This window comes from Poecilia mexicana, unplaced genomic scaffold, assembly GCF_051168715.1.
Source record: "Poecilia mexicana isolate PSO_F unplaced genomic scaffold, ASM5116871v1 scaffold_16, whole genome shotgun sequence".
Lineage (NCBI taxonomy): Eukaryota > Metazoa > Chordata > Actinopteri > Cyprinodontiformes > Poeciliidae > Poecilia > Poecilia mexicana.
This window is the reverse complement of record NW_028263385.1, coordinates 19,889,586-19,916,985: the sequence shown is the minus strand read 5'-3', so window position 1 is coordinate 19,916,985 and position 27,400 is coordinate 19,889,586. Positions and strand designations below refer to the sequence as shown.

The window sequence follows — 27,400 nt, the reverse complement described above, 5'->3', positions numbered from 1 at the left end:
CTTTATAAAGAAACTCTACAAAAGGAGAAATAAAAGCTCCTACATGGTAATTTAGCCAATGGTGTTCTAGATAACACTGCAAAACAAACTTCACTTTCACCTTTTAATTTTTTTTTTTTATCTCAAAAATACAGGAGTAAAACTATCAGCACACATAGAGCATAAGTTGTCTAATTGAAAGATGTGGACAAACAAAAATATAAACTAGAATACAGTGACAATGTGTGTCAAGTGAAAAAACATCAAACTATTTTTCCACGTTTAAAACCAATGAGTGTCTCGGTGAAGGACTTTTACTTCTGGAGCATTTTTTACTCCTATCAGGAATTTATATGTACCGACAAAAAGCCAAAGCCAGGCTTTGATGAGAAATGCTTACATACTGACTGCTATGGTTTCAAACTTCTGGCTAGTGCCTGTGATCAGGGTAAATTTCCTGTGAGGTGCAGTGCAAAGCAAGTGGCACAGCCACTTAAATATACTTGGAGTATTTAGATCCAGCACGTAAAGCAAACTTCACACAATCCCAAGATCACCAAAGAGATCATGGGATGGTCACAGAGAAGAGAAGACAGCAAATCTGAAATATTTAGAGAAACTTCAAAGCGAGAAAGAGTGAGAAGAAATTCCTTTTTAAGTTAATTCATGTTCACACTGAATTCATGAAGATGCTTAAAGTCTTTTAATCTTTTTTTTTTGCTTACTGAGAAATGAACACAGCCTGTGCCCGAACAACTGGTAAAATATTCTGTTTTACAAATATTCCTCTGATGTCAGAGCACTGTTTGCACATTCACATTATTTCGCTGTGGATAAATGAAAAACAGATCTAACTAGGTTTTAAATTTATCTAAGTGATACATAATGTTTTTTGCACAGACACAGAAAAATTACATTCTCTGCTGGTTTGAGAAATCTATAAGGTCAACTAATCACAGCTTTGTCTGTGATTTTTGTGTTGCTTAGCCCCCCGAAGCACCTCAACTTGGCGGATATAATAATTATAATTTAAGGTATTTTTCCGCTATGAATACGTTTTCTGATAACCAGAGTAGTTTTCCAGGTCAGATTTTTCTACTTCACCTACCAGTGTAAAAAAACAACAACAAATGACTAGGGTAAAAGAACTGTGGAGTCATGCAAGAATATAACTATTACATTATGCCTTATACATTATAGTCTCAGTGTTGAAGATCACATCTTTTTGTTGCTGTTGAGAGAAAAGCATCATTTTCTCCTTTTTTTCTCTCACAAACTCTGCAATACCCTGTGAGCAGTAGGCAGTCAAGGATGAACAAGTCTGACAAACTTCTCATGGTCAGCAGAATAAAGTTCCATCTAGCCAACACTCACGTCTTTCCTCAATGTTTTTTTTTAAGGTGCATCTATACAGTATTCTTCCTGTGTTTCCAAAAAATTGATGTAATACTTGTGCTACACTTAGAGGAGTAAAAAGCCTTAAGACTAGCAATATCAGAGTTTCAAAAGAAGAAGATTGGCAACATGAGAAAATTAGTGCTAGGCTAACCAGCAGTTGTAGATTTGAGATTCTTTGCCAATGTCTTTGACGCCGCGCTCTCCTCGGTCAGCAGCATCCTGAGCTTATAGGAGGTATAAACAAAGCAGAAAACCTCAGCGTTGCTATGGTTGCTGCTTTGACGGAGCTGCATTTCACCCAAGCAGCACTGCAGTGGAAAGACGGACAGAAATATAGCCCAGTGGTGATTGATGGTTGGTGGTAATTTGTTTCCTAATTCTACCCTTAACCCAAGTTGAGGGTGGAATGAAGAAAAAAAAATTGGGCTTCAGTCTTTTTTGCATTGTAGTTTTGTGCAGTGAGCATGCACTATAGCAGACAGGACAATCAGCCAGTGCACACCCTTTAGTGCCCGACGCAAAATAAAGTTTAAGCTTTTTGACGCCATTTCAAATCCATTTTCCTTGAGGACAATGAAGTCTGAAAACGGATAACCCTGCTGTTGTACACTAAGGCGACACACATCTGCCTATCCTCAATTATTTCAACACATTCAGACACAGCATATCAGTCCATTCATTTCTCTGTTGTCAGGAAGCTGTGGCACAGTGCACACAAGTGAGAAGGACTTTATAATTAGAGTCTTTTATAATCAGGCAACGGTTGTGACTATTTTCTGACAGGTCTGTCTGTGTGGGCTTCCACTGCAAGGCTGCAGTCAAATGCTAACAGCACGCAGGATCAGGATCCTGCTCTTCTCTCATCGGGTTGCTTAATTCTTGTGAGACCACGTTCAAAAACCAATCTGTCTTGCTGAAAATGTCATGAAGAGAAATTACTGAGAGTAGGATCATAAAAAAAAAAAAGAAGAACGAGTCCTTTTCTGGAATGTGAAGTTTTCTTCTTGTTTTGGCAAGAAACTTCAAGAATTAACATCCTGCAAAGGTAGAAAATACGTTTGGTCACGAGAGAGAGAGCCATTTAAGACAAACACTGTGCTGTAGGCAGACCCTGACGTTTTCATGTGTGTCTTTGCTTATCGCTCTGAGTAACAAACCATCTGGTGTGTCGGGTTACATTTTTATGGCATTTGACCCCATCTTTTTTTACAAGCAGTCAAAGAGTTTGTAAACTCGCACGACAAATGAGAGACAAACTTAGAAACAGCTGTTTTCTTCTGCAACTCGGCAACGGAAGCTGAAGTAAATGAGCATTTCATCCCTTAGACTTTTCTGTCTGCAAATGGTGCATTTTAAATCTAATGATAACCAACAAGTAATTAATAACAATGACTTAACACATTAAACAAACTAATGGCTGCATGTATTTAGAAACATAGAATCCCCCGGTAAAGGTCCAGATCTCAATTCAACAGATTCTTGAGGCAGTCTATGCGCAAATCTGGTCGAGTCCAAATACGTGCAGCTGAAATTGCAGCAATTTTACTTTAAAAAGTTTCGTCATAGAGCAGGTTGCCCAACTTCAGTCCTGGAAAGCCACTACCTGGCAACTTTTTAATACTGTGTATGCTTTCTTCAACACACCTGAATCAAATAGTTGAATTCCCTCATTAGCATTGAGTCATTCAGCACTGCAGAGGCCTGGCAATGAGCCATTAATGTGATTCAGGTGTGTTGAAGAAGGGATGCATCTAAAAGCTGAAAGGCAACAACTCTCAGGGCCTGAACCTGGGCACCCCTGACTTAGAAACCTGAATATGTGTAAGAGAAAAACTTCTCTGATTGAGATTTAGAATATTTTCTACATTTTCAAGAAACTTTGTATACTTTTGCATATACTTAACTTTGTGTCTATAATGTGAAAAAAGGTTGAAGGGGGTATAAGTCCAGTGTCAAGACACTAAAAAGTGGCTGAAATGCTTCTCTGAAGCAAAAAGGAAGAAGGATAAAAGCAACACTAACTTTGTGTAAATACTAAAATCTTCCAGTTTTGCTGTTTTCATCAGTCACCACTTACAACCCGAGGTGAAGCCAGTAGGAATAGAGATTCACTTTATCCAGAAAAATATCAGCTTCACTTTATTTGTCCCCAACGTCACCCAAGCATTACACTCGCACCCTGAAGTCAGGGTGGTTAACTAAGGCAGTTTACTTGGCTTTAGTCCTGAGTGAGCTCCCTGGCATCAATTATGTTGTTAAACCTGCAACCTTACATATAAAGCCCTGTAGCTCTCCCTGTAAAGCGACACTAATTAGAATGAAACTGGAGCCAAACGGTGCTTCATTACCATCCTCACCTTTCACCCAGGATTCTGCCTGAGCGGCGAGTAAAAGCACGGATCACATAAGTGGTGGACGGAAGTGAACTCCTTCGAGCTTGCCAGCATCAAAAAGTGCTAATATGTTTGCCATTCTTAAATGTTTCCCCCCCATCATTCAGAGTAATTGTTCCTCCTCAGCATATTTAGGAGACATAAAGGAATTTGACGACGCCTTCTCTGAGAAACAATCCAATTAATTTGTCAACTTTTAAAAGCTTCTGGCAAGTGACAGGCGATTTTTTTAGATGCTTTACGAGGAGACCGGGCATTCGGCTGGAAGTGATCAATGAATATGATATTCTTTGCCTTTGGGTAATGAGTCGAGAGCACTTATCCCAGGGAACCAGTAGTGCTCCTTCTTTGCTATGGAAGGCTTTTATTCCCAACAAACACCACTGTTCAGTCGATTTCACAAATTAGCTGATTGCTCTCAGTTCATTGCTTTCTAACTGCAGATGTGTTAACAAAGGAATCAGCTGGAGGAATGTTTGAAGCTCTGAGTCAGAAATCACCTGACTGCACAGAAATATGTCCAGAGGAGCGCGAGCTGAAAAGCAAAAAAAAAAAAAACTGAAAAACGCAGAGGTCACTTTATGAGGCACACCTGTCCAGCTTGTTAAGATTGATACTAAATAAGCCACCTGGTTCACAGCATGCATCCAGGCATGTGAGGAACATGGCTTCCTGAAGTACAAAGTATGTGTCAGAACAGGAAAGAAAGGAGATTTAAAGTGACTTTGAACATTGCTGTTGGTTCATTATGAGGCTGCCGTGAGTTTTCAGAAATAGCTGATATACTGGGATTTTCATGCACAACCATCTCTCAGGCCTAATGAGAACGGTTGGAAGGAGCGAAAATATAACTACCAGATGTCCGATTCAAGATTATGGAAAGAAAACAAAATTGGAAGTGAAATCTGAATCTACTATTTTTATTTTTATTTTTTTAATTTGGTTAAATACATATTTAGTGAACGCAATGTCTCAGCAATCTGAAATAATATTTTGGACTCAATACATCGGACAATGTGCTCCTGCATTAATTTTCATCCATGCAAGCCATTCCCTTAAAAGCACATAAAACACTGGCTTTTATGTGCAAACAGCTGCTAAGCGTGTTTACAGCCGACGTCGCTAAACAGAACGGCATCTGAAAAAGCATATCTTTAAAAACGTGAAGGGAGGAAAATTCTGCACAATAATGACTATAAATAGTCCACCTTTACATTGCACACGTTTTACATTTCCTACAAAATACTTTTTGACGGTTTGTCTCAGTCACCCACTCACAATGAAAGGTCAGGATTTTTTTATTTGCATTGTATAAATACAGAACTTTAACTCCCACATATTTAAAGATTAATACAACGCTGGTGTTTCTCCTCCATTTAACAGCTAAGCAGGCAGAATTAAGGGTCTGATTTGGATGCAAGTCTGCACTTGCAAAGCGGCGACAATACGTCAACGACTTACAAGCTGCCGTAATTTCCAGAACGCCAGAGGACTTAAACAGAAAAAAGACCTGACCGATGAAGAAATATCTGCCACAAATTGATGGTAAACGTTAGGATTTATACTTGAAATCAAAAGAACTCTGTAAAATACAAAAAAAAGGGAGTAAGAACTGTTCCCCTCCTCCTGACCACTTCCCATGCATGCAAAGTGGTCATAATGGTTATTAAACCTCCAGGATTGAGGGAAAATGGTTCTCGGTGGAACCTGCTAACAACAGGCTGCGTTGCTTTAATGTGGTGCTGTCAGCTGCATGATTATAGGGGAACTTACTTACATGTAGCGTGTCGATGTTCATATAAGGAATCAAGTACGCGGCGATTAATGAGACCACATTTGATTCTAGTGATTTAGTTCAAATAACCATGTGCAACGACAAATATATGTCAAGTAATACTTCTGTAAGGGCTCCCATCTATCAATGTGAATAATAAAAAAAAAAGACATGTAGGCTGTACTTTCTTTTGTTTTTATATTCGACATTTCATTAGAAAAGAACTTGTTGCTCCAAAACAGGGAAATTAAACCTTGACCGAAAAAGCCGGACACATTCCACAACGTTCCAGACGTTTCCTCCATATGCTGACCTTAAACTTGTAGCTAACTTGTTCAATTTGGGTACAGACCTGTGTCTAATTACCCCCATAAACGGAAGGCGGCTGCAGATCAATATCAGCTTTTACTTTTCTTACTTCGTTCGCTTTGAAGGCTGAACTCTGCACAATGGAATGCCAACCACTTTATGCTTCCCAAGATTTTTTTTATTTTTTATTTTTTTTATCATAAGGATTATATAAGGACCGTTCCGCTGTCGAGGCGCCCGGCTGCGTCAAATGAACTCGTCTCGAACGCTTTCTACTTGTGAATAATCTGTGTCACTTAAGAGTGATGGAGTCAAAATTGCCTCGGAAAGCTCTTACAAACTGAAACGAACAAGCAGCAGCAGCAGCAGCATCTGTAAGATCATTTCTGAATGATTTATTCAATGGATCCTGCATAAACACACACCTGATTTCCAGCGAACAGACAAGACTGCTGCTTGCTGATGATGTGATTTCCCAGAGTATTTGATAAGCAGCTCCTGACAGCTGCTCCTCCTCTTTGGTCCTAAGGAAGAAGATAGACTTGCATGTACCTTTAACTACAGCTCTGCTCTGTCTTACAAACGCACACAAACCCCTTAAACCCTTTCAGTCTGTCACAAGCCTCAATGCACGGCGTTTTATTGGGATTTTATGTCAGAAAACAACAGTTTAGTGCATAATTGTGAAGTAAAGGAAAAAAACAATACACTTTTTAAATAACTTCTTTAAGAAGTTATTTAAAAAGTGTGGTGTGCATGTGAATTCAGCGCTCTGTAACACGTAAATTAAAATCTAAAGCAACCAGTTACTTTCACATTTAGTGCAGATATTACACATGTATGTAATTTAACATCTGTATAAATCCAGCTGTTCTGAAAGCTGGATGACAGATCATTAGTGAGCAAACATAACGCAAAGGACCCAGAAGATAGAGCAGGGATAAAGTTGTAGAGATTTTTTTTAAAGCAGCCAAGAGGCCTTCAGTAACTCTGGAGGAGTTGCAGAGTTTCACAGCTGAAGTGTCAGAAATTATTTTCAATAGCACTACCAGCCACACCACAAATATGGTCTTTATGGAAAAGTCACAACCTTTTTGGCTTATGTGGAAAATATTAAGTTTGTTATAATAGATATACTGTACATCATCTACCCCTTGTGCACTGTGAAACATCATCCTATGTAGATTCTTTATTTTAGCAGGAAAGCTGATCAGAACTAATCGGATTTTGCTAAATGAATTTGCAAAAAGAAAAAAAAGTTAAATGATGCAAGTTATTTTTCATCTGTGAACGTATAGACTTAGAAATGACTCATAAAAAAGAGTCATAAACTCAATTATTAAACAACGGTGGAACTTAGCAAAGATTAAATGCACCAACACTTTACACCAAAACATTTTCAGTAACTGCCTGGAGCTGTTTGCTATTCTAAACTAATCCCGCATACATGCCTGCAGTACAAGTTTTTTGAACATGAACAGGTTTGAGGGGAATAAAACGAAAACAGCAGAAATGTTTTGTTTGTTTTTAAATAATGTCCTATACAAAGCATCTACAGCATATACGGTGAATTCAAACTACCTCAAGGGGCAGGTGAAGGAGGGCAGAATAATTATGTATTGCATGGCTGCACTGCTCTGATAACAACCTCTCTCCAAGGTTGCTTTCCTTCTCCGACTCTTGTCTTCAAGACACAAATAAATCTCAGGTCAATGTCAACAGTAAAGTGTAGCTGCTTGCGCCGAACGGATGACACCGACCACGTGTGAGAGGTGACGGATGTCATGGACCAGGAAGGTACTGTCCAGCTCCTATTTCACAGAGAGGGTTGAACACCAATGAGAATGTGTGTGTTTATGTGAGTAAACTCAGTAAAAGTTATTAGAGAGAGCTTACTGCAGTGGCATGTGACCCAATGACCAGGGTCTGACCCCGGGACACTGAATAATGAAGCTATGATTCATGTGGGTCTTAACGTCTTTGAAATGCAGCCTATTGAGAGGGTCTAGAGCATTCGCAGCTAGAGCTACTGTGCTCATGGCTAATACTTATAAGGCACAGGGTTAATCTGCTGAGTGCATTAACCCATTTTTGCTCTGAGGGGGCGTTTAATCCGACGTAAGCAAAGGGCTCTCCTGAATGTTTGGTCAGATACAGGAAACATAAAGAAAACTAAAATGAAAGTAACTTTTTTTTTTTTTTGAAGGGTTGTAATGCTACATGTGGTCAGAGAATGGGCTTTAGCACATGTCAGTGCTACTGTTTTCAGAAACGTCAGTAAAAATCGGTTGGAAAATGAAGCCCAGTGGTTTCAAAATGTACAATAAAATGTACTGTTTGAGCATATGTGTCAAACAGGGAGGATGGGAAGGTAGTTTTAAACCCATTTGTGTTTATGTACCCCACCATCAGGCCTTCAAAAAGTTTTAATGCAAAATGTAAAATAATGAAACTCTCTGGGACAGATTTCTTGGGGTAATTACTTGTAATCTGCACAGCTAGTTTTGATAGAAAACCATTCGATGGCAAACCGCAGCTGAACCAACTTCATTTAAACTTTATTAAATGAAGTGCCTCTAAATTATTTACTGGCTTCGGCTTGTAATCCACAAAGAAAAATAATAACTCTTCATTCATTTTAATTTGTTTGTGTGTGAATTGATGAGTCACGTAATCCTTAATAAATCCACTTATGTGACGGCACAGTGTATGGATATGAGTATTAGCAACAGGACAGTAGCACTAAACCTCAGACTCAGACGTGAAAACGGTAGGTGTGTTGAGAGACAATCTCTAGAAAAGGTTTCAGACTTTTCACTGTGGTATATTTATATATATATATATATATATATATATATATATATATATATATAAAAGGTAGCGTTCCACCCAGATCTCAGTCCACATGCCAACACCTACGATGCATTTGGCTCATAGGTCCAGTCTATGAGTAATGTTCAGTCATGTCTCCAACCTCTCCCGGAATAGGTCACTGTGAGCTGAAATAGAAGCGTAAACCATTTGTTCATATAACTGCAGCTTGACAGCAGCAGCGTTTCCCACTGCACCCGAAGGTCGCTGCAGCCATCGAGGGGCTCCAGTTCAAATGCTGCTGGAGAAGTCAGAGTCCATTATTTCTGAAGGGATAAACTCAATATATGTTACTTCTGCCCGTCCCCCTGGATGGTAATGAATCACAGATTGCGTATCCTTGTTGTTATTTAAATATTAGAAGAGAAAATCCCGAGCTCGGTGGAGACTTGGTTAAAAAGTATGTTTTTTAAAAGCGCAAACAATAAATCAGCCTTGGAAAAGATGTTATTAATACATAGAACAAATAGGGCAGCATTGTTTGGATAGAATGAGAAAGTATCGCCCATATATTGGAACAGCTCTGCAGTGTGTATTGATGAATGTGAACTTTCCACAACCACTGGTGGTAAAATCCAACCCGAGGAAAATGCAGCAACTTATTATTCCACTGATACTTAACCCACTTTTGGTCTTCAACTAAAGATGTACCTTTTAGATTAATATGATGGTGTGATGCTAAGAGCCCTAATGAGTTTTCTTATTTTTTGGTTCAGCCCATTAAGTTGAGCAAACGTACACATGTATTTTGTTTTGATTTCTCTGCATTTCGAGAAGAGAAACGATTCGGTTCCCCTATCTCCGCTGCCCCCAGGGTGAATGATTGTTACGCCGTCCAATAGATTTTCTAATTCTGTTTCATAGAGAAGAAGACTCAAAGGTGGCTTTTTTACTATCGGAGATGTGTTTAAAAAAAGTCGGGGAAGCAATAAGATGCTTAGAGGCGATTAAATAGAAAACTGTATTTTCTATAGCATGTCCAGGCTTGTCTGCTGTTTGTTCTGGCTGGGTGAGAGTGAGAAAGAGCAAGACTTTCAGTAGATAAGGTGAACAAAGTCTGACCAACTTGCTTTGTTTTATTTGAAAGCGTTCTAAATCTCTCATAGTTAAAGCTTGGCATTCATAAGAAAACCTCCTTCTTAAGGTAGGAATCTGCAGTCTCTCTGGAATACACATAGAAACTGTTGTTTCAGAAAAGTCAGTCTTGTCACCATGACAATTTCTCAAAAATTATGCTAGACAGTTTAAGATTCATGCTTGTTTTACATCAATTTGTCCTTCAGACAGTTGTATAATGCATTCCCTGCTACTACTTTAAATGAATAATAACAAAAAAAACATCTGATAAAATTATGATTTTCTGGTCTGTTTGTTCCCTAATCAGCCTATTGTTTCTATTTTCCTAATGCATAAACAACTATGTGGGTTAAAAAGGGTCAGTCTGAAATCTAACGTGGCTTAATGGCCTTTAAAAAGCTCGCCACGCAAAAATGAACTAATTAACTTCCAAATTAATTCTCTGATCACACCTTCGTACATGGAGCCTTTGTGCAGATGGTGGATTTTGCATGAGTTGTTCAATGTGTTAAGAGAGGAGGAGAATCTGGGTGCCTCACATTTAAAATTTAACACCTGACAAAGTAAGATACATCACAGTTCTCCCTTTAAGCGTGATGAATAGATTTTTCCCTAAAGGCAAACCTTTCGTACTAAAGTATAACGGATACCGCAGCGCATTCATAACTTTCAGCCACATCAGCTCTGACTGCTGTAAAAGCGGCTTCACTCAACATGCAAACACTTCTTCTCTCAAAGGTCGTCATCCTGCACGCCTGACTCGTTTGTTAAAACAGCAGGAGGACAAATGATTATCAATATCACTCAAACATCTTCAATCCGAGTCCAAATGAGGCGGCTGTGATGAAATGTGCTGTTTTTATGGAGATCTTTCTCCGCGGTCTATCCTCGGCTTTTTTTTTTTTTTTTTTCCAGGACTATTTTCTCTTTCATGGGAGTAGTCGTCTCTAATTTCTCCGGGGACCTACAAGCTGCTGCTATCTCAGCTGTGTTTACTAATCTTCCCTCGACACCAATTTCTCAGCCCCACAAAGTTAATGCTGGTCCAGTGTAAATAGCCTTATCTCATAAAACCTGTGTTCTCCCCCGCCCCTCTCCGGCTCGGCTGCTTGATGTATACATCATTAGCAGTCCGCACACAGGGGGATTAGGTCAAAAAAAAAAAAAAAAAAAGGACGGGGAGGCAAGAAGTTTGTGCTCTCATACCTGCAGCAACGTTATCACGCATGATTAACGCCGAAAATGTCAGCTTGGACATGTAGTACATACAGCCACTAGAAGATGAATAACAGGAGTGGCTCTCCTAAAGCGTTCCTGAAGGATAAGCAGGCCACACATCAAATCAAACGAGCCTCCCAGAACTCCGAACTGATTGATGTTCGGCTCGTCGTCACTCACAGATTACAGTACCTACCTTGCTCCACCTGCGCCAGTCTGCTTCGATGAAGGCCCTGGATTGTTGTATATGCCACGGCAGCGAGTTTTAATTAAACCCAAAGGGGAAAGTATTAATTATCTCATTGCCTGCTGTGAATAGGCTAGCGGCTGCAGGCGGATTCTCACATGAATGCTGATGGTGTTGAGGTGAGTGAGGTGTGGCTCTGAATTAAATGCGGGATTTATCGAGCTCAGGATTGTATTTGGATAACAACCTGTAGACACACACACAAAAAAAAAAAACCTGAGAAATTTCAAGCTGTAAATCAGAATGGGAAAAAAAAAAAAAAAAAGCTGACTTTGAAACAGGCCTGATTTCCCCCTCGAGTATGTTTTTGACCATTTTTTAAAAGGCTACTTGAGCTGATGGTTCTGAAACAGACAGAATGCTCCCCCTGGGACATCCATTTAGCTCTGTTTAGATTGTATCTGTTCCACTCAGCTTATCTATCTTCATATCTGCCATATTAACTGTCTCCTTGGCCATCAAATCATGTCCATCGCCTCCGACGAGCTTGTAATATTCATAGTGAACACGATTGTTCCCTCTCTGCTACACTTGTACAATAAACACTTCAATGCATGCTTTTGTCAAAGAATTATTGAATTCTCATTACCATATGATAGACTGATTGATTAGCTACACCAGAGGGATGTTTATTTCTAAATCATATTGCAAATTTTTCGGTAAAAGGCGCTTTAACAGCAGATAGCCCGTTGCAGCCAATGATTTTATTTTCTTTCTTTTTTCTTTTTGCTGCGAACCTGAAACAGCAGCCCTCCCTTTGCCAAACCCCTGTAGGTATTTGTTAATGCGGAGATGGAGGAGCGCCTTATAAACTATGCATGTCGTATCCCTCTGGCAGTCACCAGTAGAGAGGATGATGGCAGGAAAGGGCTGGCTTTCATTAGTCTTGTGAGGCTGCTTAACATAAAATTATCCTTGGGGTTGGCAGAATGCAGACAAAAACAGGGTGAGGGCTTCATTAAGCTTGATGAATTAAAGACATCAGACATGAACGTAAGAGGAGTTGCACAGAGTCCAACTTTTCTGACACTTGGAAATAGCCACTTGTGCAACATGAAGTCAAGTTTGCCGTCTCGGAGAGTGGAAACTAAGAACAGCACCAAGCATTCAGAAAATGTACAGTTTGGTAAATTTTAGAAAAAGAACAACACATTAAAAACAATGTAAGGAAAGTAAACTTTTTACCCAACAACAAAACATTGTATGGTGTTAGTGTACAAAAACGTACTTTAAATGTCTCCCAATGAAAAATATTTAAGTTTTACTCATTGATTTATGTTGTGTAGGGACAGGTACTTACAAATACACGTCAACTTTTACCACCTACATGGTGACATAGATGGTCTTTCAGACACATAAAAACAGAAAGAATTTAAAGAGATTTAAAATGTAAACATAAAACATCTCATCGATCAAGATCCAACCCACCAAACTAACATAGCCAATAATAAAACACATTATTATTAAATTAAGAAAGGTAGCGATCCTTCATGACTATGTATAGTAGATCTTGCTCAAGAATTTTTTTTCACTTTTAATCCAAAGTGTTTGCAGTCAGAGATTAATTTTAGCTCTGCCTACAACGAATTACCCATGTTTACCACTTCTACAGTCATCCTAGAGAGGGTTTACCGCGCTGGAAGCTGAATGAATGACTGAACCTGTTGCTCAAAGTGACCCCAACAGGTCAGCAAACACATAAGGAGCACTTAAGCCTAAATAAGTTCAAGAATTTTTAAAGTAAACTGGCACCTTGGGAGCACTACAGTCCCCGACAGGTAAGATATCACTCCTGTGCAAATTGGAAACCTGCCACTGAGGTTTACGCACTGATCAACTTTACTTGCTGCTTACTAAATGTCCTCGTGTTTGGCCAACGGGAAGCGCGCAATTTTCACCAGTAGTCTCGGAGAACAACAAGCTTTGTGATTTGTATCAGAAAATTTGGCTAAAATAGCCAAAGCAGAAAAGAGGAGGACTTACCCCTCAAGAGGTCGCTGCTGGCCGAAGGCGAGCTGTATGTCCGAAACAACATCCAGTCAAAGTCATCATCCTCCCCTTGGGTGAAGTCACACAGATTAGGATCCGAGTCCTCTTCAAATGTGCAGCCAGCAGCTAAAGGAAAGGAAAGAAATAAACAAAAACAGAATTAGCTAAAAGGCTAGAATGGGTACTCACCACATTTAAAATACAGCTCCCAGCACTGAAATGCCAAACTTAAGTAGACAAAAGTGACCACAGTTAGCTGTTCATGTGACACAGCTTTGTTGTAGTTCAATTCTGGTATAAAAAGAAGAGCACCAAGAGCTGTGTTGTGATGGTTTAACATAGTAACCCTGAAATATATACCTATTACACCATCTGGACCTGCCAACCTCACTGCCCACACATTCAGCAGAGGGAAAAAAAGCATCAACAGTAATAAAAAATGACTGGGTTTAGATTGGGATTTCACACGGTGGCCAAACGTTCAACTTTAAACCTCAATGGGCATGCAATCTAAAAAAAAAAAAAATCGAATGTCTCGAATTTTCAGTGAACTTAGAATAACTCACTATCCTTCTTACACAAAAGTAGCTTGACTGTAAAACCATAGCAGGGAAAAGAAGTATGGTTCTCCACTGCCAGGGTTTTATGAAAGTTTTTCAAAAGTGCACTGATGGAAAAATATGCTTGCTTTGAACATATTTGGGTCAGTGAAATATCAAGATAGAAAGAAACTGAGCTGATCTGCTGAAGTTAGTAAAAGTCTTGGTAAACAAGTGATTTTGTATTTCACTTCCCGGAGGTTCGACCTGACTCAGATGGTCGGACCAAACTCAGGTGACCCCAAGCAGTGATGGATTTTGCTCTGAATGGTAAAGCTCAGATAGACCATAATCTTTTACAGAAAGTTAACTGATATTAATCTGTTTGCAAATGAGCAAATGAGTAGATGCTACATTGGGCTTTAACACTTTAAAAAGTCAAGATTTTATTTTATTTATTTATTAATTTCCCCCCTCTGGCATGCCATGTTAATGGTATTGGCTTCAATGCAAATGCATGCATGGTGGGTCTTAGCAGTATACATGAGCTACATCACTGTTAAGCAAATAAGCTGCTGCTGGCACCCCAAATCAGTTTTTAAACTTTATACATGTGAAAATGTCTGCAAACGGATACAACAGTACATCGTCAAATCGATGAGTCAAACCGAGAAGCAGAAGAAGCGGAACCTGCAGGACGCAACAGCGGTTTCTGAACAGTAACCTGCTTTTTTTTTTTTTTTTTTTTAAATCGCAGTGGTTTCGGACACCACCATTGCATCCTGATTATCTGGGCTGGAAATCTGCCTCGCTCTCCCCCAGCGTCAAGCTAGCTCTGTTAGTAAATTCTGCCATGTCGTTTTCAAGAGTCCATCGTAAAGTGATTTGTACAAACTACAGTTTTCTTTGGCAATGTGGCTGCAACATTGTAATTAAAAAGCAAAATGAAGCCAAGCTGATCTGGCCTCCATGACTGAGCGAATCCACATGGACATGCGGCCATTGTACAGCGGTAAAGCTAGCTGACCAAATGTGTTCGAGCTCCGCTTGGGTTGCTAGGAGAGGGGCAGTGCCCTCCGACTGTCACTTCATTTTGAAGTGACAGTTTTTGAATTTTTAGATTTTTTTATTTTTTAATTTTTTATTTTATTTTATTTTTTTTTGTTTCTAGAAGCAGTAAAGACCCAAATGAAAGCACAAAAATGTACAAAATGACAATTTTGCAGGTCCCCTGTAAAGCAGTGGCAAGAACCAAGTTTCCTTCAAAGATATTAAGCGACACACTTTGATTATTTCTGCCTTGAACCACTAAAACTAAACATGACAGATAGCGATGCTCCTGCATGTGAAGGGATATGAAGATAAAAGTACCACTCAGAGTGAGCAGGTCCTTTGGGGAATGTTGCTATTATCATAATATTTCTCAGTCTGCCATCTATTGAATCAAAAAGCCTCATTTTTTCTTAATGATATTAAACGATGATAACATTAATGGGTCCTGGGAGCAGAGCTGATGGGTTTTGGTCGTTGTTCCACACATCTGTTGCCACGTTTCGCCATTCCTGTCGGTGTGAGAGTTACGGTGTTGCAGTGGGCAGTTTGGAATGGCTCTGTCATATGACCCCGAAGCCTGTGTCAGTAATAATTAGAGTGGGACAGCATGAGACGTGGCATGCTAATGATAGGAATAATCAGTAGCAGGTCCTGAAGGTGACCCCTGTGGTCGGCTGCTCAGTCTTTTCTCTAATCTGCCATTAACCAAATGCTTCCAATGCGACGGTCCGCGGAGAAAAGCAGAACCAGACTCACTGTGGCGAGGATTGAAAATGTTGTTTTAACTACTCATGTGGATTTCCAGTCGTTAAAGTCATGCAGAGTTTATTCAGGCTGCTGTAAAAATAGTAACTATTGATGGTTTTGTTTCGAAGATATTTCAAGAAGGTCCTTAATGCATTGAGTACATATGGAATTTCAATTATTCACATGTATATTAACTGTTAATAGTAAAAAATGAACAGATTGATATTTTGGTTGTTGTTTTTTGTTGTTGTTGTTTAATTTCTGTTGTATTTCCAGCTGCATCTTTAGCTCTTTCTGTGTACTTGTATTTCCCTGCAGGTTTGTGCCACACCTGTGTTCGATCGGGTCATTACTCAGTGCATGTAGGCCCCCAGGGTTTCTCTGGCTGCTTCTCGGATAGTCTTTGTACTCTGCACTCATTCAAACTTTCTAGCTGCTTTCTTTTTTATTATTCCTTGTTGGCTCCCTTGTGCTTGTTCCCGCACTTTTGTAAGCAACTCATTGTGTGCTTTGGGATTTATCTGGACTGTGCTCGTCTTTTTTCCATGCCCTTTACCTCTTTCTGTGTGTGCGTGTTTTACTGACTTCCTTTTCTGAGACTGAGTATTAAACTTTGCATCGCAGACATAGACTTCAGCTGCTTTTCTTTCATAAAGTTGTCTGTTTTACAATATCAAGCTTTAGGGAACTCAATATCTTAGCTTTCTTATTTTGGGTGAGAATGAAAACATGTAATAAAAATGTAATTTGTGTTTTTTGACATTGGAAAGATGTTTACAGAGCAATTAAAATGAATGGTCTATTGCTTTGAAAGGCTTAAATAAGAACTGAATTAAATCAAATGACAGCACATAAACACACATCTTTACAATCAGTAGACTAAACTTTTTTAATAAAAAAAAACATTCTAATAGAGCAGCTTTTAGCCACGATCATTTATGTATTTCTTATCTTAGAAATGTTTATGAGCAGAAAAGCCTTACATAAACAATAACTAACCTTCTCTGACCCATCAAAACAGTTGACCAGCATTTCATCTACTTCATAAAATATCAAACTGTAGCACATTTATTGGCCAGCTGGCTGGAAAAATGCAGAATCCTCCAGGGTGACTGGATATTTTCTCAAGCTTCATGGAGCCTGATGACTTAGCAATGCATCTCTGCAAGCTTTTACTGCGCACTGCCAGTCAGCTGGCTCATAACTATACTTTAATTTTCCTTTAATTACAAGAAGGAAATGGTGATCATGACTAGACCACCATGACTGATCAGTCACGGTGTGGTTTAGCATGCAGCAACAGAAAAAAAATCCATAGGATTTTTCCTCTTTGGCTTAAACTGCATCATATCTGCAACACTTTTATGATTGCTCTGCATTATTGTTTGTTGTTCATGATAATAATATGTAGCTCTAAATCTCTTGTTCATGAAAAGTTGTTGGCTTAAAGCAAGAGTTTGTAACATAGCCTGATTTTCCCAGTTGATGCCAAACAGGAACAAAATGTGATTTAGACTTAGATTTTTTATACATCAGCATCTTGCATCTAGTTTTCAGCACAAGTAGCTGCAAAAAAAGTGTGTGTATGAAGATATATAGCATATATCAATTTATATTACAGTCAATTATAATGTCTATAGAATAAAAAAAATAGTGTTTAACATGTACAGTAGAATAATATGTGTTCTTTTTACAGATTGGCAATATTTTTGGAGATGGTGTCACTTTAGTGTGTGTTTTGTTTTATAAATACCTTTTGTCAACCGATCTGTCTGAGTTTGTAGCTCTTAATGGTTCTGGTTTTATGCATAGTGGGTGAGGTGCTGAAATGCAGAAATGATCGTCTTGCCCAGAGCACCATTCATACAATGATGCTCTTTGGGAGTAAGAAGCTATTTAAAGGAGAATTTAATTTTATGTTTTATGGCCTGTCTGTAGTTCATTCAGGCTGCAAGAAAGGGAGAGAGAGAGAGCAAAACTTTAATAAGATAACAGTAAGTCTAAGTGCATTACAGCAAAGCTTCTCTGTTTCAGCTCTTTTGATCTTTCAGTCTGTTCAAGAACATGTTGGGTTTGGAAATGTTGGCAATCTTTTGGAAATCTCAGAGTTAATATAAGACTACACCGTTTTAGGCATGTAGAAACACAGAAACTGTTTGTTTAAAATGCAAACAGCAATAATTTGATCTATGTAGAAAAATAGTAACCGCTATCTTAAACGTGCAGGGTGAAGTTGCCTCCACTTCTAATTTAAATAAAAAATGCCCGGTCACAGCAGGAAGGCTAGAAAAAATATACACTGTTCTCATATCTGTTTTAATACTGTACTTAAGAATAAATCGGTATCGGGCAGTAGAGGGTCAGAACCTTTCAAAAACTGAAGATAGGAAGTCAGCCACAATATTCTGAGGGGTGCTTCCCCACTTTAAGGTAATCTATTGAAGGTGATTAAATGTTAAAGCTTCGGTGCCACCTGAGAATGTGCTTTACCTCCTTTTATCAACACACAACCAGCCAACAGAGGCGCAAACGACCCAAATCGTTACAGAAACAGTAAAAACAATATCTAAAACTGCAAATGGCCCACCTGGGTATGAACTATTCTTGAATTATCTTATTGGAAAACCACCTACTGACTAATCCAGAAATATGTTTTGCAATTGGTCCAGAGCTGATCTGAAAGAAAAAAAAAAGGATGAGACTCTATCCCAGAGCGAATCTGTAACATTCTGTTTCCCTGAAGTGATGATATGGATATGATAACTGCAGAGCACACCGTGTAAGATCGGCCCAGTGGATGACAGTAGAAGCCAACCATGAGAGCAAAGAGTCTGCTTTTCTCTCACTAGGTTTGATTTATTTCCCCACACTGGGCTGTAACTGCACAGATCTGCTGCCGAGGCCAGAGGTTAATTGTCGCCACACCGGGGTCTATTTCTAATAGAACAGCCAGAGATATGGGACCTGACACATCCAAATGCTGGCACTATATTATTCCCTGCTGGTTCAGTAAATGAAGCCTGCATACTCCTCCCTGCAAAAGTCTCATCGTGAAAGAAGAAGGAATCCGGGATGCGAGCTGCCTGGGAATGTCAACTCCTCAGAGCGCGGTGGGGAGATCCAGCTCATCTATCATCACAAACACACTCCCCTACGCTGCTCCCTGTGGAGGACCAGGGGGTGTGTGGGGTGTCAGTGGTCATTTTTTAGCTGAATAATTACAGCATAATTTACTGTGTGTCCCAAACTTAGGTGCTGCTGAGGTTTTTTGTAGTTGAGGTTAAGGCACATATATATGCCGCTTTGCAGAAGCATTCATAACTGAGCGTTTTCACATTTTCTCAGCATTTTCACAAACTTCAATTTATCACACTGGAATTTTATTTGATAAATCAACATAAAGAGGCGTGTTGAAAGGGTGGCATGTATTTGCATTCTACCCAAAACATTTACATCCCAAAACAGACTTCGATGCATTCCTGACAACATGTGCCTGTGTCTTATTTAGCTTCAGTATGAATCCAGCTGAAGACCGACGACCTTAGGAGACCGACGAGAAATAAAGTTGAGGAGAAGTTTAAAGCAAGTTAAGTTATAAAAATATATCCCAATCTTTTGATCTGAAAATGCAAAGCATATGCCACATCGACACGGATGCCCACCTGAGCACACAGGCCAGCCAAAGACAGCATTAATCAGAGAAGCAACAGACTCACAGTAACAGTGAACATCAACAAAAGTGCAGTAATTTATTGGCAGGAAATTTATCAGTCCTGAACGCCACAAATCCGGATATAATGTAAGGAGAAAGGCTTTGTGAAGAAAACTGTAGGATGTAATGTGTGCAGCTGATTCTGGGTCAGAGCAAACAGCAAATCCATGATTGTGCCATCCACACTTTCAAGCATGGCGGTGACCGCATCATACTGTGGGAATCAATTTTTAGCGAGGGACAAGAACCCTGGTGGGAGTTGAAGGGAAGGTGACAAAGGAAGGCAGTCCTGGTAGAAAATCTGTCAGAAGCTACAAACGGCGAGATTAGATGGAGGTTCACCTTCGTAACCACAAACATGCTGTATAAATGCCCAGAGCTGCAATAAAGCGTTTCAGATCCTTAGCATCCATGTCACTCCTAAAGGGCCAATGTTCTGCATGCTCTCATCTTCCCCTAATTAGCTCACCTGGTGCAGATGAATGATTCATTCTCAGAACATAATGACTTGCCAAGGGAATAATTCAGCCGTCCGAATCAGCTGTGCTTGAGGAGGCACACATTTAAAACAAGGAGCACACCTGTCCTTCAGCAGTGCAGCTGGACACCACTGGTTTAGATTAAGTGATATTCATGTGTTCGGATGGCCCAGTCAAAGTCCAGACCTACACAAGTCAAAGTTAGAATAATGGTAATATTTTAAAACAGCATGTTTCATCTAATAGGAGCTACTTTCCAAAGAAGAATGAACAAATGTTCCAATCTATAGATGTGATAAGCTGGAAGAAACTCTAAACCCTAAAAAGCCTTGCAGTTGTAATAGTAGATTTCAAATTTTCTTGTTTGTAGAAAATGATGAACAACCAATGAGCCATTTTCCATTCACAACAATGTCCTACTTTGTGTCTTTGGTCTGAGACACAAAACTCCCAGATAGCCGACAATGGCTTTTATGAATGGAAACTGTTAACATTTGAAAATGTCCAAGGTGTGTTAATATTTTTGGCACAAATGTCTTAACCTCAACCACAAAACGTCACCATTCTCCAGAAAATTTACTCAATTGTTTTCAAAACAATAAACTTTGACACCGAATTTCAAACTGTTCAAGGACAAACAATTCACAGAAAGGATTTAGGTTGATCAACTAAAATAAAGTGCAAGACACAATTTTATTTTTGTACCGCTTAGTTTTTTTATTTCTTTTTTTTTTAATACAGATCGTTTCATTTTGCTTTGGTTTCAGCGAAGAAATAGTTGCATGAAAAAGTAAAAAGAAAAATCAATAAAATATTGCTCTTATGATCTGCAAAGGCTTTCTAAGAAATAATGATTTCTAGCTATTTCTTAGGACCTGAACAGAAGAATTACTCTTATGACCTACGAGGTATTGGTATTTATGAACTGAGAATTGGCAAAGATACTAAAAATGAATCTTTAAACATGCTGCAAGATGATGTAGAGCTCATGATGATGATGATAACGATGATCATGTTGATGTTGGCACCCAGGGGAGTATTCCTAAAGGCTTCAACGACTTTCAGCATTTCGTAACTTTGTTTTACAGTAATCTTAATGCCTACTGTGAATCCACGCTCGATCCCCATAAATAACTCAGCACTTTAACACTCCTGACTCGCCGGCCGGCCAGAATAACCTCAGATTTACGCCGTGGAAGGGATGAGCCACGTTCCGGTGCAATAACTCCTCTCGCGTTTCGTGAGGACATAAAAGAAGGTGGAAGGCTGTTTACCAGACACTTCAATTTGCCGCTACATTCGTGGCGATACATAAAAAAAATAGGTTGCCTGGTTTTATGCGCGCAGTTAATCACGGCTGTGAGTCTTTCTGCGCTCGCATCAGTCGGCTGTGTCACATATGGCTCTTCATATTAGGCTTGGCATCTTAGCCCTCTTATCCCTTGCATTCCTACGCTATTTAATCTCAGTCATGCAAATAAAAACGTTGAGACAAGACTGTCAATATTCGCGAGGATGTCAAGTTCATTTAAGGTGCCGCAACTTCAACTAAACTTCACTCAAAACCATCAATCGGCCAAACACACTCTCTCTGCCCCGCATTAGCAGCCAGGTATTCATATCCTGAGACCACAGCCATGAAATTGTAATCCTAAAACACCCACTTTCTTTAAGGAAAAAAAAAAACAATATTCCAAAGAAAACGAATGACATGATTTCTTTTGGAAACCAAACATAATCCTTTGATCTGAAACGCAGCAGTTAATCCTCCCAGTGGCTTCTAAAAGATTCAGTACTGAGTGTGAGCTGAATAAAACTGGAGAGTCCACAACAGGGCCATATTTGCTCAGATTATAGATTAGCAGCACTTGTTTGAGTACCAGACACTCACCTAGGTAGTGAAGATCTGTATGTAAGCTTGAGGTAAATTAGCTCGAGTAGAGGGGTTTAGTAGAGGCCTTTCACCACAGCTCTTTTTTTTTTTTTTTTTTTACAATAACAACTTAAGTGAAGTGTTTATTCACTTCACAACATTTTAATGGGATTTTTATTGATAGACCGACACAGTTTAGGGCATATTTTGAGAAAGAAGGAATAGGAAACTTGTCCATCCTTTGGCTTATCCCTGCTTATCTTTGCAGGGTCACCAGGGGCGGATGCCCATCTCCGAAAAGGAAACATGAAAAATCTGAAAACCGATAAAGTATCCCATACTAGACTTGCTATAATGAAATACTTTGTTAGAAAGTCACAGCTTACACCTAAACGCAATACAGAATCTCTTGCAAAATGTCAAAAATGCTGTTCGCACACAAAATGTAGCTCTCAGATGTGCAAAGTTGATCTTTATTTGGAAAGACGTTTTGAAAAGCAACACCACTGCTAGCAAAATGATGCTTTCTGGTCCAAATGGACCAGTTAAACTGTTTTTGAACATAAACTCATGGAGTCACATGCTGTAGCTCCCAGTCACCTTTTTTACCTGCACCTAAATTCTCCAAATGTTCTGAACTCCCCACCAAGACTTTGTCATGGTTCAAACGTTTTCTTCCTACTTTATTTTGCAGTTACTTTTCAATTTTGACTGCTTTAAACAAGTTTTTTTTTTTTTTAATAAGTACTGTTATTATTGGCACTTCACTCAAACTAAACAACACGAACTCTGCAACCTGCATTTGCCGTAACGTGCATTATTATTTTAGGAGACTTGTTAAAGAATAAGCGGGGAAGTTTTCCAGTTAAAGTTCAATGTTTTAAAAAAAAAGGGGGCGGGGGGGGGCAAGTGGGAGCTGCAAGTAAATTGATTTCTGATTTGGTTACCATAAAATAAAAAAAGAAAAGAAGAAGAAGAGCTGCAACAGGGATCATAACCAAGAAGACAGAGGAAGCCACCGTGACGTCATCCAGTGGTTTGTGGGCTGCATTTTAAACCCTTGAGCTCAGCAAACATATTGGATATTAGCAGCAGGAAGTGGTGAGCATAGCTTGGATCCTAGCAACAGCATGAGTAGTTTATCCTCACTCAGTCCTACTTTTACACAAAGTTCATGGAGAGCGAGAGGAAAAGAAAGGCATCTAAAACAGAAACAATAAGGCAAGACCACTGCTGATTTAGCTTTCTTATTATTATTTTTTTTTTATATCACTGTCCTCTGATACAGACATGAAATGTGGGAGGAATGTAGAGCTGCAACGCATGAAAAAAATATTGACCAAGAAAAATTAGAGACGAGTGCGTACAGCTGTGCACTTGTGCAGCCCTACAGTCCTCTAGCCTTTGCTACCAGATGAAAGCCGACTGAAAACACTTCATAAGCTGCAGTGACTCTCCTGTTTGGAACAAAAATAGTAAGGGCACGCTCAAAGAAATGGCACACTTTGATTTCATCTCGGTTTTAACTTCTGCTTTTACGAAGTAAGGGTTGGTAATTGAACGGCAGAAGTTGTCGAGTCGTCTGGGTAATGTGATTCAACAGCTCACGGATGCTTGTTGAATCTGCAACAACACAGCGGTATCAAGCCATGCTGGGAAGCTGAGAGCTCCTCCACTCCACACAGAAACTCTCATCTAAATCCGGTGAGAGTGAGTAAGTGCGTGGCTGGTGGGGGATCCAGGTGGGAATGGGTGGAAGCAGATAGAGTGGCTGATTTGCATTGCTGCGAGTGTGGCCCTATGCATCAGCAGGAGACAGGTATATTTATTCTCTACAGAGACTCTCCTCCTAAGCACTCCCCCAGCTGCCTCTGAAAGCCATCCATCCCCACACCTGAATACGCAATGAAATCATCCCCCTGCCTCCCCAGGCATTAATAACTCAACCCTGGTGGCTGGATGGGGCCGGTCAGACACAGAGGGTGGGACACGAAGCCAGCCCAAGAAAGAAATGGGTTGGAGAGCAAGTACGGCAGAGCGGCTCGGGGTGGACTGCGTAACGATGTGCTGCGGGACAGCTTCTGATGAAAGATGAAGGGAAGAACAGACTTTATGAAAATGACCAAGATGGGACTGAATTCTAAGGATTTTTTTCATATAAAGTAATATTAACGCCTTGTCGCTCTGTTCCAAAAGTCCTGAGCCGACTTTAATTTGATAATTACCATCTCTAAAACTCCTGTCGCTGTACCATATGACTTTTTTTTTGTTCCCAATAAAGTAGATGAACTGTTAGAGTAAAAACCTTTAATAATTGGAAAAAGACAGATTTATCTATTTTGAGCTGCACAGTGAACAAGTGGACAATTCACTCTCAGTTCATGTTATTCTGTCACACCAGAAGAACAACAATTACAGACTGAACGTGTTGCACTTTGTAATTGAAACACATGCACCCATTCGGTTATTATCTCCCTGTGTAAATAGCCTACGTCAAAGGAAAACAACTGTTCTGGAGGAAGATTGGGGGCGAAGGGTTATATTGATTATTTAATCTTCATATCCAAGACTAAAAACTTTAACCTTTAGACGGACATGTATTGTTGGTGGAGCTTTTTTCAACAATAACACAAATACTCGAGCCTGCATGAGCGGCTTCCTTACCTTTCATAGAGGCTGCATGTGCTGCATAAACACCACAATAAGATTTGCTTCTATCTGCACTAAATGTGGATCATTTAATACCCACGTCTTTCCTCAGGTAAACAGGATTTTGCCGTTTCATCAAGTATGTGGTTTTATATAAGTGCAGTGCATGTCACCAGTGGGGTCCCAGTGTGGATCCCTGCTGCCCGTTGTTTTTAAGCATTACCATTTTGACTAGGTTCCTAAATCGGTAAAGACTTTCACAGTGAATATTGAAACAAAAATTACATTCTGCTGTCTTTTGAAGTTGCCTAACTAATCCTTTTACGGCAGAGGATCAAAGTAGCAGAATGATTTTAATATAAGTGTTGGTTTCACGGTCGCCTTCGTATGACTGTTTTAATGAAGCAAGGATCAAGATGGAATCAAATTAGGGTGCCCTGCACTCCTCCCTGCTCTTCTTCAACTTTCCTGTGATTATTCCTACACTGGGCCCGGCATCAAACGATGTTAAGTCACCCAAGTCAAGAACATTCCCCCATTTCCATTTTCCGAGGATGAACAATGACACAATAGCCTCCTACACCTGTATTCATGCTCATTTCTAAGATACCAGGCGGCTGTAATTCATCTTAAAATTAATTCTGCCCTCTCTTTTAAAGTACTGCTACAATATTTCATTCCTGATGCTGAGCTGATGATAAAAGTGTCACAGGTGTCAGTGGAATAAAGCTAAAATCATTATTCATACCATATCAGTCCTCTCAATGCTATTCTGGGGGCAACAGGAAAAAAAAAACAAAAAAAACAAGGACACCAAGACCGGAGCAGCCTGAGCCCGTTTCCTCCTGTTTCTGCACACAGAAAAACAAGGAAACATCAATTATTCCTCTTCCAAGTTCCTGTGGTTTTTCACGTGGGGGGTATGGGAAAATTCATCTCGCACTGATTATAAGAGGCTTTAATTATCATGCTTATTTCCAAAATGGTCTATTTTGAGTTAATGTCTTCTCGCAGGCTAGACTGTTGTGCCAGTTCTTCTGATGACTGTTTAACATTCATCTCAGCTGTGCAGCTCACTGCATCCCAACACAAGGTGAGATACTGGATACATCTCACACGAGACAGCAGAGTAACGCCTGAAAGGCGCATAAAATAAATCAGTTTAATTGCAATGAACATTTTCTAGCATCTGGTGGCTCAGTCTGGGATTTGTTCCGATTTCGGTCCCAGTTTCATAAAAGCACCTTTGGATTTTAGAGACAAAGATTTTATGCCATTTCATATAACAAAAGCGATGATTGTGGGAGTTCCTGGGTGCTTAAACAGAAGGCAATGGGCCATAAACTCTTGATTTTTGAAGTTATATGGCGCACAAGTCTTCTTCAGTTCTAATCTTGGTTGAAATTGCTCCGTTAGTGACTTTAAGGGCCGTAATAGTGCGGTTATTCTGGCCACAACATACGAGCCTGTTACTTCTGACTTTGTTCAAAACTGAAGACGAATTTTGCATAAGAGGCAAACATCCTCAAGAAAGAAACCTTCTACCAAAGCAGGCTGGGTTGTCATGTGATGGATGACTGGGAATCTCAGTATGTTATACAAAATGTCCTCAACATATTAAAGGGCTGTAAGATGCAGGGAGGAGATAAGTCTGTTTAAAATCTGTTGATTAAAAGTGTTGTGGGAAGTTAGTTTGTTGTGAAGGCAATTACTTCATATTTGGGAAAAATTAGGCAGACATTTCATCAACTGCAGAACTGAAACTCATATTTGTAAGGATGTGATGTGAAAACACACGCAGCTCACAAGACAAAATGATACATGATAATAGGTTTGCAAGAAAAGGAATACTTTGGGGGAAGAAGCAAATAAATAATTATTTTCATTTTAGCAACTGAAATAAAGGTTACAGAAGTCAAAAACCTGTCAGTAATCAGTGAACCAGAAACCAGGATTAGTTAGCACAGGTTTGACTAATCCAAGTTTTGTTTCTTTGTTAAATTGTAAGTTTGTTTCTATTGTTTTTGGACAAGCCAACACTTCAAATGTGATATCAAAAATACGTATAATTAAAGACGAACAAATCTTTTCCCTGCCGTTGACTATTATCCAGAAGCTGGACACACCTTTGCCTCTTTGATATTGCAAATTAGTTAAATTAAACAAATAGGCTATAACTTCCCACCAGATCCTAAAATGCTAATATGTATAATAATTTCTTCTCTGGGTGTTTTAGCACAGAGAAAAGGCAGGGATAAATCAATATGATGTAAATCCTTTGACAAATAACTTATGCTTACAATTTGGAAACTAATACTTGGGAGACTTAATCTTAATTTCGCATAATCCCACTTAATACTTTGACTCACATTGTTGTCATTTCTATTCTCAACAAAACACAGAACATTTACTTGCTTCTCGCAAGTGTGAGTTATTAGCTAAGGTATGTGATGTTGAAAATGTGTGCCAAAAAGTTACTTGCTATATAAAGAAAAAACACTCCAGCAAATGTCTGATTTTCTCCATGGCTGAGCAGCTACAGGTGGTCAGCGCCACTTCCTGGTTCAGGTAGGGGTCAGTCTTGTGTGCTTTCTACCAAACTGCCAGCAGGAGGGAAAGCTCTGGAAGCAAGACAACCAAGAGTTCTCTCAAAGGTCACAAGTACAACATTCAACAGCCGCCATAATTTTGGTTCCACAAACAACATCCCACACAAACATAAACTGTTCAGCTAACTGACAGCTGCAGCATGCAAGCCCCCTGACCAGCTGAGTTAAGTCGCTTTGACTGAGTCCTCTCCAAACTGCCTGTGGTGTCACAAATCACCAGAGGAAGAGTGGGGGGAAAAAAACGTCATCTATCAACTCCGCTAAAGCACATACCCTGTGGCAGCTTCACCGCTCTGCTGCCTGTCAATTCCACTCACATAAAGGCAGCCAATCGCTGTCTGCACAACCTGCAGCCTTTCAATTCCACTAAAACCCACATGCAGCAGAGTCGCATAAAAAGGGAGGCAGCAACTGTATTTCACTTTCATACGAATTTCTTTTCACTTGTTTCTTGCACACTTAGCATAAAGTGCACTTCCTACTT

At 39.6% G+C, this 27,400-nt stretch overlaps 1 protein-coding gene across 2 annotated transcripts in view; it reads right to left on the bottom strand.

Moving 5' to 3' along the window:
• ptprub (protein tyrosine phosphatase receptor type Ub) overlaps nucleotides 1–27,400 on the bottom strand; it is a 224,870-nt gene that overhangs the window by 142,704 nt on the left and 54,766 nt on the right. For both annotated transcript variants that reach the window (XM_014990707.2, XM_014990709.2), the window contains exon 2: nucleotides 13,250–13,381. In XM_014990707.2, the coding sequence (XP_014846193.2) occupies nucleotides 13,250–13,381 (132 nt within the window). The remainder of the gene's footprint in view (nucleotides 1–13,249; nucleotides 13,382–27,400) is intronic.